We start from the raw sequence: 13461 nt of genomic DNA on the forward strand, positions 1-13461 counted from the left end.
TCAAGAGTTCGAAAGCTCAAATCCGAGCATACGCAGTACTCCAACCCGATCAGAGAATCCGTGTCTTCTAGAAATAATTCAGTAGATTTGCAGCGGCGAACGCGAGTACACAGCCCGTCTCATACACCGCACTCATCAAGGGAAATACTCAACCTGACAAACGTACGCGAACCTTTAGAACCCCAGAATGTTTCCAGCACACCGCAATCGTCTCTTCATTCACGAGTCATCTCTAACTTAAATGCACAAGCAAGGGAGATGGCAGGGGGTCAACCCGACTATGTGTAATGCATGGTTGAAGCAACAAATTGAAAGAGTGCAATGCTCGCGACTTCAGTTTTTTATTTTAGTTCCTCGTAACACATAAGGAGAAATGCGGAGGTCGGTGAAGGTTTTCTCCAAATGTGCAGGAGTGAATTTTCCACCTACGTACATACTTTGAGTTTACTGTTCATCCTGTTCGAGACGTCACCTTCAGAAACTTTACAGCTGTATATAGCGTGCATGTGTCCGCGACAGAATGGGGTAAGAAAGAGACTAAATCAGGCCTACGCGACGGAAGCCCACGCGTCGGAAGCCCGCGCGTCCTAGCGCGGCACGCCAGAGTGATGACCTACACTTTAACTCCATTTTCCTTTCTAGCGCATGCGGCGAAATCATAAACACCAAGAGTAGGTCTTGTTTCAGCATTGCTTGTCCTTAATCGTCAAAAAGTCCTCCTTTGTTATCCGAGTCTTCACGTTTTTCCTCAGAGTTCTTTTTCTGGAGTTTATTCTGTCTCAGTAAAATCTGAAAAATTAAGTTTTGACAAGCACTACATGAGCTAACTGACGTTGAAGCGGGTCAAGTGTCAAAAACCCGACAAAGCTGACCCGACCTATAATGAGATTTTCCCATTGGGTTCCCAGCCTCTAAAACTGTTAGCTATGAAGGGAGTTTCCACTCCAATAATAAAAAGAGTACTTTCAACCACAGGAAATAATGTTTACAACTATAGAAATTCGTTTGAATATTTTTAAAAGAATGCGTTTGTTTCCAAATATACCGGGCGCCAATAACTTGAATAATTGTGGCGTCATACGGTTTCCCGATTACCATAAAATTGCGGTTATAAGCCGTGGGCTTATACAACTTCGTAACGGGTTTTTGGTGGGTTTATAAACGGAGGGGCTTATATCCGGGGGGAGGGGGGGCCTGGCTTATGAACCACAGCAGTGTTGATGGAAATACGTTTTTAATTTACTAATTTTCAATTAAACTTTCAAGCATCATTATAAATCGAATGCATTTCAATTTTGGAAACAAAATCAAAACTTAACAACGTGACCGTAACCGGAACGCAACAAACCGGAAGCTCAGAATTCATCTTCGCGGTCATTGTTAAAAATCGTTATGTCTTGTTCACGGCGGCGGGGGTTCCTGCACTTAATTCTCTCAGTTATTATTTTTTTGCAATCTTTCCTAATTTTGTGGTTAAAGTAGTACAGGGTTCTGCAAGAGTACTTAATATTAAGAAAACAAGGAAAACTAGAGGGGGGGCTAATATCCGGGGGGGGGGGGGCTTCTAACCATATGACTTTTTTTTGTTTCCAGGTAGATGGGCCCATAACCAGCGGAGCTTATAAGCGGGGGAGGGGGAGGGAGGCTTATAACCGGACTTCTACGGTATTCTCCAGAAGCTCTTTGTGTTAGCACAGTACGGAAACTGCAGCTCGTCCCAATAAACATTCAAGAGTGATTCTAAAATTCCATTTACTTTTACATTTACATTTCCAAACAAATTTGATCGCAAAATTATTTCCTGCAACTTAATGTCCCTTTAGGGAAGGAGCATACTGGTGCCCCACTCTGAGGAACTGTTTTCTCAGACATGATGTTTAGAGTCCATGTCCTCATTGTTTTTTAGTTTTTTTTATCGTTTAATTGATGCATGTGTGGCTTAAATGGCAACTTTGTGGATTTCTTCATGCTTGTTCGCAACTTCTAAAACTGCTTATCCAACTGTGATGATTTTTCCAACTTTCATTATTTTTATGGAACACTGTCTTGATATGCTAAGCGGCACAACACTTGGCAGGAAAGCTGTTCATAATAAAGAATGTCTGAGAAAACAGTAACTCGAGACATGGAAGTTATAGGTTCCTTGTCATGGGCTCCAGCCAGTAGACCCTTCTCCAAAAAGGCGACAATGGATTTGAATGAGTTAAAATTGAGCTGAATGAAAAAACTGATACCAGAAATAAAAAGAGCACCTTTACTTTAATAACCCTGCAAAGTTTCAGCATATTAGGTATTATATCACCTGAGGAAATGTAAGTTGAAAAATGCAAAATTTACAGACATTTGTATGATTGGGGGTATGGTACTGTATATGAACCCCAGTCATACAAATGTCTGTAAATTTGTCAAATTTCAACTTACATTTCCCCAGCTGATATAACACCTAATATGCTGAAACTTTCTATTTCTGATATCAGTTTTTAATTTTAACTTATTTGAATTTTCGGCCGCCATTTTCGAGAAATGTCTATTAAGGATGGTGCCTACTATTGTTATGGCGCATACGTTCTGCACATCTCGAGATACTTGGATTTCCTATTGGTGATGCTTGCTAATACAGGGATATTTTTGTGCAGTTTAAAACTATCCAGAGAAAATATATATTAGGAATTTTTCTTGGTATCCAAAAAGAAAATTGGGGGTAACCATGCATTTTTTAGAGATAATTAAAGAACGACATACATCGCTTTGCATTTAAAGCTTTTTACAAATATTATTCATCAGTTATCTTTGAAAAATGCGTGGTAACCCCCAATTTTCTTTTTGGATTTCAATAACACTTGTTAACCCATTGACCTGTAGGAGAGAGACTTAAAAGGCCCAGGTTCACCCTACAGGCATTGTGTGCCATGGAACAATTTTCATATGTGAAAATCCTGCCAATGCTGAAATTCATCCAATCAGATTGCTATGATAAACAATGCCAATTTCCATAACAAAAATACACTGTTGAAAAGCTTGTCGGTTGAAGGTGGGCCTTAAATAGATTTGACTCTGTCTAATGTCAGACTACTTTACCCATCAATGGGGTTGGTTGTTGTTATTATTATTATTATTATTATTATTATTCGCCAAAGTAGATGTTATATATTTTGTGGACTCATTAATTAAACGATCAAAATCAAACTGTTGTGTTTAGAATATACTTTTTCAAAAATTATAAAATAAGAACTGAAAGTTGTTTCTTGTAATAAAGGACTGTGTTACTGTGATTTTACTTTGTCATAGGTGTCCTTTTTTATTTTTCCTGTGGCCCTCTTAAAGTACTGCAAATTCTCTTCCATATGGTCAACTTGCTTCTTTCTCTGTGCATGACCTGAAAAATAGAAATTGTTCTTGATTCCAGGAGTCCAAGGAAAATGCACCTGACATCTGAGTACTTAGACAGTTGTACAACGGTCCTGACTGGCTAAAGTTTTAAGTGCATCCCAGAAGCAAGACACAGAGTAGTCTTTTGTGTACTGCAGAGCTCAGTGTGGTACTCATTGTCTTGCTAGCCCCTGGTTGAATTCATCCTTAGTTAACAGATGGTTTTTATTTATTTTATCTTGTGTTTTGTGTGTGTAAAAAAAATTTTTTTGACTTTTTTAGCTGAAATATTTAACAACTTTGCCTGCGTACCTGGTGGGATTGTTGGCATGAGAGGCAACTTAAGGAGTGGCGATGCCATGCAGAGAACAGGGAGGGGTGCTGTGAATTTCACAGTGCCTCTCCCCATTCTTCTCGAGGCTTTGCTGCTCATTAGCGAACAATCTCACCAGCCATACAGGCTAAAAACAACTGGATATCATCAACCATTTTAATGTTAATTCCGGTTACAGTTCCGGATTCCTCCTTTTCCAGACACCTGGGAATTCAAAGGTTCGATGAATTCAAAAGTGAAAAAAATTTAAAGGTTCAGTGAATTCAAGGTTGTGAATGATTCAAGAGTTCTGTGAATTTAAGAGTTCCATGAATTCAAATTTTGATCAATCTACATGGGCAAAATCAAGAATTCAGAGAAAATTGAAGGGTTGGAAAGGCCGTTGGTGACCCATTGGTAAAGGGTTGGTCAAGTGTTGGAGGGAAAGTGTGAGAGGTCACAAATCTTACAAATGTATCCATTAAATAATTTCGTGGCAGCTGCATGATTTATTAATAATTATTATTACTATTATTATTAACCATTTATGTTATCTAGACCTATTGATCTCATAATAAAACAAACAAACTTCCCAATTTTCCAGATTGCCGAATGTGTAAAGTTTGGCAGGATGAGGGAAGCATTAAGTTAGCTACACCTTTCCTTTGGCCTCTTCTGATACTTTTTGGAGCTATTTTGTTGTTGTTATTGTAACAGTTATTATTATTTCCATCTTCACAGGCTGATCTTTGCCGCTACAAAAAACCGAGGAAGCGGGTCATAACCTATAACCAAGGGTTCCACACAATCTCTTCTCCTTAGATTATGTATCAAGCACCTTTCTCAGAATCCTCGTTGTTCCTAATAGTGCTGTCTTTTGTGTGAATGCTGTTTGGAGTGTAATGCCCAGTTTCTCAACCCAGTCACCTAACTTTCTTGTTACTCCACCAACAATCGTAGGGTGCCAACAATTATAAATACAGTCAACTCTCTCTAAGATGGACACCATCGGGACCGGCCTCAGCTGTCCATCTTAGAGAGGTGTCCGGCTTATAGAGAGTTGATGCAACATGACCCCAGAAATTTTAAGATCATAATAATGCTGAACCTGTGTACAGTGAACATGCGTCTGTTTAAAGTTTGTTTTAAGTTATTTACTTGAACGAAACCTACCTGTTTTAGCTTACAATACAATTTGGTTGTCACCTCCAAGTTATTTTTTGAATGGGACAATGACTGATTTAATTTTAACTTGTATTGTATGTATTCCGGCAACAAGATAAGAGCTGTCAATTAAATGTCCAGTGTTAAAAAGAGTCACATACAAGAAATTTTCTTCCCTAAATCGTAATTTGCGATCACATTCAGCACCTCACAAGTGTCCGCTGATGATTTCAAAGTGTCCGTTGTCCGTCTTATGGAGGTGTCAGTCTTAAAGAGAGTTTTGTTATAGTAAAATGACTAAGAAACTGACCGGTGTCCGTCTTATAGAGGTGTCTGTTAAGAGAGAGTTGACTGTATTACCTGAACACTTTTCAAATTCAACATTTTCATAATTTCTCTCTTCAGGTCTTGGTATTTTTCAACATTTTCACCCTCTCTTTCACCGAGTCTTGAATCTCCGGGGATAGCAATGTCAACAATAAAGCAGTTCTTCTCTTCCTTAATGATGATTACGATGTCAGGCCTTCTAGCTTCAATAACATGGTTACATTGGATACAGACAATTCCCTCAAGATCTTGATTCTTTCATAATTTCTCCACTGCAATCTCAGGTGTATGCTCATACCACTTTTCGCTCAGCTCTAATATGTATTTCTCACACAGTTTCCAGTGGGCCGCCTTCGCAACATTGTCATGTCCATGTTTGTATTCCTTCTGAGCTAAATTCTTACACCTGCTCACAACGTGATCAACATTCTCAACCTTCTCACCACACAGTCTACACAAGGGGGGCTCCACCATTTTATCAATATGATGTTTAAAGCTGTTGGTCCCAATAGCTTGCTCCTGAGCAGCACATAATGGTTTCCAACCATCCCCACGTTCCCACAACACCTGTCACGTCTGGCATGTCTCTCAAATACTGGCCGTACATGTACATGTTTTTCCCTGGGGAGAAATATTCAGTCAAGTCTCATCCCGAGACCTCAGACTTCCAGCACTTTTCTGAGGATATGTGCCGATCCGAGGAATGCTGACTTTTGCATCGTTCTTGTTCGGTCGGTTGTTGTTATTGTTATTATTATTATTATTATTATTATTATTATTATTATTATTATTATTATTATTATTATTTGATGAAGCTTCCGCAATCTGTGAGTATCTCAGGGGCAGAACAAGCCACGTGTATACACATTTAATTTACTTACATTTGATAATTACAAATGATATACTTGCGCTAGCGATTATAAAGTCCAGCACAGTCAATCATGCACTCACTGTTGTTGTTGTCCAGTATTCTTTAAATTCGATTCTAACTCTTCTTTCCATTTAATGTTACCCTCCATGGACGGTAACAATCTGCAATTTGGAGATCAACGTACCTGAAAATGTCGACAAAGCAACTGGCTGTTGCCATTCCGTGTTGGCACGAGACGATCTTTGTTTTCGCTTTTTTGAAGGCTGTTTAGCCTTTTGTATTCCCTTAGGTCTTTTCGGTCTTAGAGATCCCTCGCTGTCTACCAAATCTAAACCTTTGCGGACCAATTTGGACGACATTATAGTTTGCAATGGTTGTTCAAGGGAATAGCTTCACGTTGCCATGTAACCTAAAGTAAAGTGTCTCCGAAAATAGTCATGTTTTCATTGGTTGAAAGCTCACCAGAGTCCTTTTCGTCCGCTTTTTCGTATTCAAAATGGCGGCAACACGTCAACTTTGTGTTCGTGCTGACTGTCTCTTTTACTTTTTTTATTAATAAATAGCATTCAATGATCAAACCCCTGAGATGAATTTACTCAGAACGCCGGACGACAGTACAGCTGTCGTAAGAATCATGGGTGAATTTGATCAGTTTTTGTCTAGCGATCCAAAGAGTCGTTTAACCTATGAAGAAGGAGAGGACACCGTGAAGTTATCTGGTGTGAGTTCTTCCCTGCATAACGCTTCAAAGCCTGGTAGAACGTTGAGTAAATCAAAGAGCCAAGGAACTTTTTTCTTTAAGGAGCGAGAAAAAGACTTTGAACTGATCAGAACGAGGAGCAAATTAGCACAACTTGAAGGTGAAGTGAACACACTGGAGTCTGAGAGGAAAAGAGCTCGTATAGAGTATGAAAAAGACAGTGGAAGCCAGAAACTGGAATCTCGGCGATTGCAAGAAAAATACGAGGACTTGCAGCAGAACTTTATGTGCCTTGCAGAGCAGGAAAAGAACGCGAAGGAGCAATTGAAGGAACTGAAAAAGGAGTACGAGTCTTACCGCAACAGGTCGGAGCAAAAAGTACAAAATCTGCAGAGAGAGAAGCTGAAAGCTTGTGCAGAAAGAGATGAGGTTTGCAAAAAAATTACGGAATACTTCTGGCTGAGCGTTTTGGACTAGGCTGTTATTTACCTTTTTGTTCTAAGAGCAATAAGATTTAGAGGATGGAAAAAGAAAACCACTGTGGTCTGTATCTGCATGTCCAGCGTTTGGAAAAAGTCCTGTTGACTTATGGCTGTTTTTGCTCATGTGGCCTTATTTTTTGGGACACTGTTGTGCTCAAAAGTATCATAGTGGCTATTCGTACGGGACCTGTGCACCGACCTATAAAATTATTTGCCAATTCATACGGGAGTCTTCTTATAGAATGATTATTGCAGGTTCAGTAACACTCGGAAAGTCTTACCTCGTCTTTAATTCTTTTATATACATGTACAGTTCAGCTATCAAACATCAGCATTGATGCCTGTTTAATTTCATGAAATTAAATGTTCGATGTTACTGGCCATCGGACCTACCTTGTGTTTCTCTCTTTTAAGTCTAAGCACCCATTTCAAATAGTGCTGATAAACAGTATTTACATGTAAGTCTAAGCACCCATTTTGCCAGGGGTTTTAATAACTTTTGAAGTAGATGCCTGGGCTAATCATTGTAAGATGCAGTCACTCATGTCTTGTCTCAAGGGTTTGAGTGAAAATCAAGCCAGAGTAGCCGGCAATGAGAGGCAAATTTCTGACAAACAGACAGCAATGTACTGCCGGTGACCAGCTTTTAATGAAACCTCTGTTTGCAAGTTGAAAAACTTTGTTGCTTGTATTACCACCTACGTGGCCAACTTGTCACGCAACAAAATCCTGTGTTGCGAGTTGCGTCAACATGTTGCAGAGAGTAGAAGGAAACTCTACTTTTGGCAACAAAATTGATACAAATTGGGACTCGTGATTGGTTGTCACTGATGAGCATGGCATTGCGGCAATATGAAAAACAAACATGGCTGACAGAGACATAGGAATACTGTGTGCGAATGAAGGTAAAAAGTTGTCAGATGAAATTAAATTATTCAATCTTTATGTGTACAAAGCTCGAGAGGTTTCTCCCTGTCTATGGGAAACATCAAATTTGAACCACAAGAATATGGATCTCAAGGAAAACGCTTTCTGCCAACTATCGCTAAAATTTAATTTGTCACCAAGCGGTGTGAAAAGACAACTTCACACCTTGAGAATGTCAGAAGGCCGGCAGTGAAAATGGATTTTTTTAAAAGCAGTTACATGTGTAAGTACATGAAAAAAGACGTAGTTCCATTATGTCAATTTGTTGCCAAAAGTAGAGCTTCCATCTTTTCTCCTCAACATGTTGATAGGATTTTGTTACGTGACAAGTTGGCCAGTTAGGTGGTATTACACGCAACAAAGTTTTTCAACTTGCAAAGCAACAGTGTTGTGCGACAAGTTGAAGGAAATTGTTGCCCGCATTGCTTGGCCTTAAGAAGACTCCCGTATGAACAGCAAATGTAGGCCAGTGTACGGTTTCCCAACGAATAGCCACTACCTAAAAGTGTTGGCCTATTTGACAAGCAATTCCTCGTCTTTATGGCAGGTATAAAAATTTGCTTTCAAGGGAAAATTCAGGTGTGGGATATGATTTCCCACAGCAACTCTGGAACCTCACCTAATCTTTTGATGGGGTATTGTTGACTTCCCTGTCAATACCTGAGAGGGGTCGGGAGAAGGTGACACATTAATGACATGGTAAATAGGTTACATGTAATTCTAATAGGTTAGTACAGGTTTCAGAATAGGAAAGCTGTATTCCCCACAAATGATTCTTAACATGTATCTTCACACAGAATATTCACTTTCAAGAATATATCAACATTGAAAATATGCTGTAATTATTTAATTAAACAACTATAATATTATTTTTTTATGACAGCATACAAAATTCTTAGAAATCATTTATGAGAGGGAAAGTCTCCATATTGCATTTTTTTTTTATTCAGTGTAAAGAGGATACAAGCCAAAAACAGTTGGAGTTAAAGAATTCCTTATTCAGGTGAGAATTTTGCTGTAATTTTCCAGTTCCATCTTCTCATGATGGTAGTTTGGGAATTGTTACTGGGTTACCATAAAAATAACGTGGCAATCGAGTCGAAAAATATGTAGCATTTCACCATTCCTTTCCTGTCACTCCCTCGCTAAGTATTGTCTTTGTCCCTAGAGTCTTCTTGGTAAGTTTCAGACGGTAGTAGAAAGGCATAGATTCTATCTGGTAGGCACAGTACAAGATTTACCGGTAATTCATGACAGTCAAGAATTATTTGAAAGCAAGCTTGTTATCCATTTTATGCTTCATTATGTGGCAATCGAGTCAAAAAATGTGTAGGACTTTTCCATTCCTTTCCTTCATATGGTTTTTGACACAGAGTGTGGTGCTTTTTTGCAAACACAGAAAGAAATAGGAAGGTCTTTTTTTGCCTTTAATAGCATTATAGCATTATGTTGTTTGTTTCAATAAAATTTGTGGCGGGAAAAGGTTTTTGTGAGATTTTTCTGCTTTGTGGATTCATCATGTTATGTAAATAGCAACTAACTTGCATATGTGAGTTGAAATTTGATATATGGGAGCAGTTTTCATAATGACAACTGGAATTCTTGCTGTTTAGTCATTCTTTTGTAGAAAGAAATTAATTTGGGAAGCCAAAAATATTTCTTTAAGCGTTTCTACATTGTACTGTGCATTTAGGCGAATTTTTACGTTCTTGACCAAATATTTAACTTATGCAACAATAATACTATTTACAAACAAGAAGCCAGTTTAAAAATAAAATTAATAGTCTTTCGTTTCTGGACTGATAATTTGTTTATAGGGTGTTTGAGTATAGACATTGGACAACTCAGTTTACGCTCACAGAGCTTCTAATTTTCATTTCTTGTCTGCTTTGGGGGACACTATAAAAGAACCTCTAGGATCAAAGAATGTATCATGTAATGGTGCCAGTGATATAATCTTCTTGCTTAATTGCGTTCAAAAGCAGGGGACATTGTAGGTCTAGTGAGTCATCTGTTTTTTAGTGATGTAAATTACAATTTTTTGTACAGGCTGGGGACAGAGAAGGCATCACTTCAAAACAAACTGGAGGAGGCTGAAAGTCAGCTGAAGAATGTCAAAAGGTACCATCATTGAAAATTTAGAAAAAGAGCATGTAGCACACTTTTTATTTGGTTAGATCCACTTGCCACCTATTTACATGTATTTAAAAAAGTTATTATTGATTTTGCTTTTGAGATTTTTTTTGGTTATGACTCTGTGTACGTGAGTTGTTATTACAGGGTACACTGGTAATTTTTTTAAGTACACACATTAAAAAAATAATGTAAGAAGTTGACCTATCATACACTGCTTGTTTCAATACATTGTAACTTCAGCTGTAAAAGTTGGCTTAACATGTTAAGATTTTTGGATCTTTGATACATGTAGATTTTATTTTTAGACTACAGTGTAGCATCAAACAATAATTTTTACTCGTCAAGGAGTGGGGGGGGGGGGGCAGTTTAGCAGAAAACTACCCCTTTCCCCCACCCCCGGTATGTCCCCTTTAACCCATCGTTTCCTAGGAGCAGTAACAAAAGGAAAAGAAAAGGAATTCTGCCTTGATGAGGTTCATGAATTTCAGGCTTTCCTTTCTTTAATTCGTAAGTGATATTCATGCACTTTAACTGTGATTAATTAATTAAATTCATAGCCAATATTATTAATGAGCTTTGGAAAATTTACCACTTGTAAGAGCACTTATTACCGCCGGCAAACACTCAGAAGTCGCTTATCCTTTGCAGAACATCCAACATTAACCAATTGCTTTACCGGTTGAAAAGGTGCCATACCTGTTTCGCTGAAAACTAGGGAGAACCCTGGTGCTGTATTGGCTTGAGGTTAACCTTGCCTAAATTGCATTAATTTTAGATTCTTTGATCCAAAACCTTAACATGCTTCTTTTGCCAGTTCAAATGTTTGTCTTTCATAGATGTTGTTAGTCCTTTTGATGGATAGGCAAAAACAAGCATGCAACCTTGACAATAAACATAACTACGGTGCAATAAATCTTCTGATTGCTGAATGTTACTGTCAATCAAAGGTTAATACCGACCTTAATATAGTTACAGTGGACAGCGACATGGACAACAACATTCTTGGCCACCAGGGCTTGGGGAGGAAATTATGTCATCTTGGCGTGAAAAACAAACTTAAGTTTTAGAGGAGGTGGTGGTCAAGGTTCTTTTTAACTCAATCGAAAAGTCGAGAAGATGAGTTCTCTATGAGAGATTCGCGAGCTTTTAGTCAATAGGTACAAAATGTACATGGACGGTGTTATTTCAGATGAGGAATTTGTTCTGTTGTACAATATACGATGAAAATCACTCTGACCAAAAATCTAGATTTACCGTACGTGAACAAAATAATTGATTTGCCCAAGCTGGTGCCTGAGAGGCCCTGTGAATACCAAATTCATTCACGTGCTATTAAGGTTCCATTATTGTATTAAGTGATGGTGTTTGGGATGCTTTAAATTGTAGTTTACACCAACATCTACTACCTTTATTTTTGAGAAGAAAATTTAGCCATTATTTGCCTTGTTTTGCTTTGTCAACCTCAATTTTCTTCTTTTTGGTAACAATACATGTACAAGCTGCATCTTGTGAATCAGCCTCTTGCCACTTTTCCCGTTTCTCTTCCATCACAATGTCAAGTTTGGGATCCTTGACATCAACACCACTTAATTTTGCTTCTGTTGCATGTTGTGAAAAGGAGAGTGAACGCTTCAAGGATACTCTAAAGTGAATGTTTGTGGCTTCCTTAAGCCTGTTTGCGATATCTTGCCAGGCCGTCCCACGCTCCATGGTTCTGGGCTTGGTGTTAAGGCTCACTAACAAGCACTTCTCTAGCTAGACAATTTCCATCTTGTAACACCAAAATAAGGAATTGCTCAAAATTTCAGCATCTCAAGTAAAACTAAAGACTGATTTATAAAACAGATTCAATTGGTTTCGTGTTCAGCTAAATCAATGTTGAGTGGAAAAACAAGAAAAAACTCACATTGTCGAGACAACGCCAAACTGCTACCTCTCACTGCGCGATGTACAGTCGACGTAGATTGGACAGCTGGAAAATGTGCAAATGACCTTAACCCATTGACTCCTGGGGGTTCCCCATTGACGAGTAGAATTGTTTGGTGTTAGACAGAGTAAAATACTAAGTATGGCCAGTTTAGGCCGGTTTAGAGGTGAATGGGTTAAAAGCAAAGGAAAAGGAAAGGAACTTTATTTAAGTGTCTAGTCATTCTAGCGCTGGAGCGCTAATTGGGGACACTGTAAACTGAAATTAACAATTAAGACAATTCAAGTCAAACCAAAGTTAAATCAAGTTAAATCACTTCCTTGTTATTTCCGTTTATCTTTCTCTGTGTTGGTAGGTAATAAAATGTCCTGTACATGTACTTTTGCTGTCATTTATTATTTAAGGTCTCGCTAAATTTAATGTTTTGTGAAATTTTAAAAGGACTACATTTTTTTTCAAATTTTGTTTATCTATCACAGAAGACTTAGTGAAGTGATGTCCGAACTACAAGAGCTTGAAGAACTAAGAGAAAGATCTAGTAAAGCAGAGCACAGAGTTAAAGTATGTTGCATTTATCAGACTTGTATGAGTCAAATACGCATGGGTACACTTTGGTAGAAATCGATCAGAATTAATTTTTATGTAGAGAATGCACTAGCAGTTTTTGAGAACAGTCATAAATATAATACAATGAATTTAAAGTAGATCATCCTGTTGTCTTGACCAGAGATTTCAATAATAATAATCATTATCATTAATAATTATAATTATTATAACTATTAACTATTTATTGTAATTTTCACATGTCACAGTGACCATAATTTTATTGTAAGTTGTTTCTGATAAAACTCCATTTAATACATTAAAATCAATAATAGCTACTGGTTAAGCAAGTGAAAATAGCAGTTAATACATGTAGGCTGTATTATAAAATTATAAACACCAATGAAATACCAAGTGAGCTTTCGTGGAAAAACATGATATCTTCACACATGAAAAATATTTCACGAGTGAGCGCAGCAAAGGAGTGAAATATTTTTCAACACTCAGAGACAAATTTCGTACTGTATCTCTGCGCTGCCATGTAATATCGTCTATTTATGCATAATGACGTCATATGCTCAAAAGTTCACCACCAAGTCTCAATTGCACAAAATTATTCACATTGTCTGGACATTGAATGCTGTTCGCACATGGGTTTTTGTTACAAGTTTGTTTCTTTGGGATTCATTTCAACCTAAAATT

The 13461-nt window shown here is 37.9% G+C and overlaps 3 protein-coding genes across 3 annotated transcripts in view; 2 read left to right on the plus strand and 1 right to left on the minus strand.

Annotated features, from left to right (window-relative positions):
• The window catches only part of LOC138058908 (uncharacterized), a 66063-nt gene extending 65636 nt beyond the window's left edge, over positions 1 to 427 (plus strand). Inside the window, exon 19 of the mRNA XM_068904360.1 lies at positions 1 to 427. This exon is cut by the window's left edge and continues 63 nt beyond it. Within this exon, the coding sequence (XP_068760461.1) occupies positions 1 to 288 (288 nt within the window). The 3' untranslated portion in view covers positions 289 to 427.
• On the minus strand, positions 326 to 6444 carry LOC138058910 (uncharacterized). The gene is made up of 3 exons (XM_068904364.1): positions 6229 to 6444; positions 3279 to 3376; positions 326 to 789 (listed from the first exon to the last, which is right to left on the minus strand). The coding sequence occupies exons 1-3, from the start codon at positions 6401 to 6403 to the stop codon at positions 700 to 702; spliced, it is 363 nt and encodes a 120-aa protein (XP_068760465.1). The 5' UTR covers positions 6404 to 6444; the 3' UTR covers positions 326 to 699.
• An 87-nt stretch (positions 6445 to 6531) lies between these two features.
• LOC138058909 (mitotic spindle assembly checkpoint protein MAD1-like) overlaps positions 6532 to 13461 on the plus strand; it is a 30947-nt gene continuing 24017 nt past the window's right edge. Inside the window, exons 1-4 of the mRNA XM_068904361.1 lie at positions 6532 to 7173; positions 9104 to 9156; positions 10203 to 10274; positions 12696 to 12777. Of these exons, the coding sequence (XP_068760462.1) occupies positions 6631 to 7173; positions 9104 to 9156; positions 10203 to 10274; positions 12696 to 12777 (750 nt within the window). The 5' untranslated portion in view covers positions 6532 to 6630. The remainder of the gene's footprint in view (positions 7174 to 9103; positions 9157 to 10202; positions 10275 to 12695; positions 12778 to 13461) is intronic.

The sequence above is a fragment of the Montipora capricornis genome, chromosome 8 (assembly GCF_036669925.1).
Source record: "Montipora capricornis isolate CH-2021 chromosome 8, ASM3666992v2, whole genome shotgun sequence".
Classification (NCBI taxonomy): Eukaryota; Metazoa; Cnidaria; class Anthozoa; order Scleractinia; family Acroporidae; genus Montipora; species Montipora capricornis.

What these genes read in the sequence shown, in the direction of transcription:
- LOC138058910 (XM_068904364.1), bottom strand. Translation starts at nt 6,403, where the DNA reads ATGTCGTCCAAATTGGTCCGCAAAGGTTTAGATTTGGTAGACAGCGAG. An exon ending in TGCTTTGTCGACATTTTCAG is followed by an intron (nt 3,377 to 6,228) that starts GTACGTTGATCT and finishes TCTATTTTTCAG; the next exon opens with GTCATGCACAGAGAAAGAAG. An exon ending in AAAAGGACACCTATGACAAA is followed by an intron (nt 790 to 3,278) that starts GTAAAATCACAG and finishes TTAATTTTTCAG; the next exon opens with ATTTTACTGAGACAGAATAA.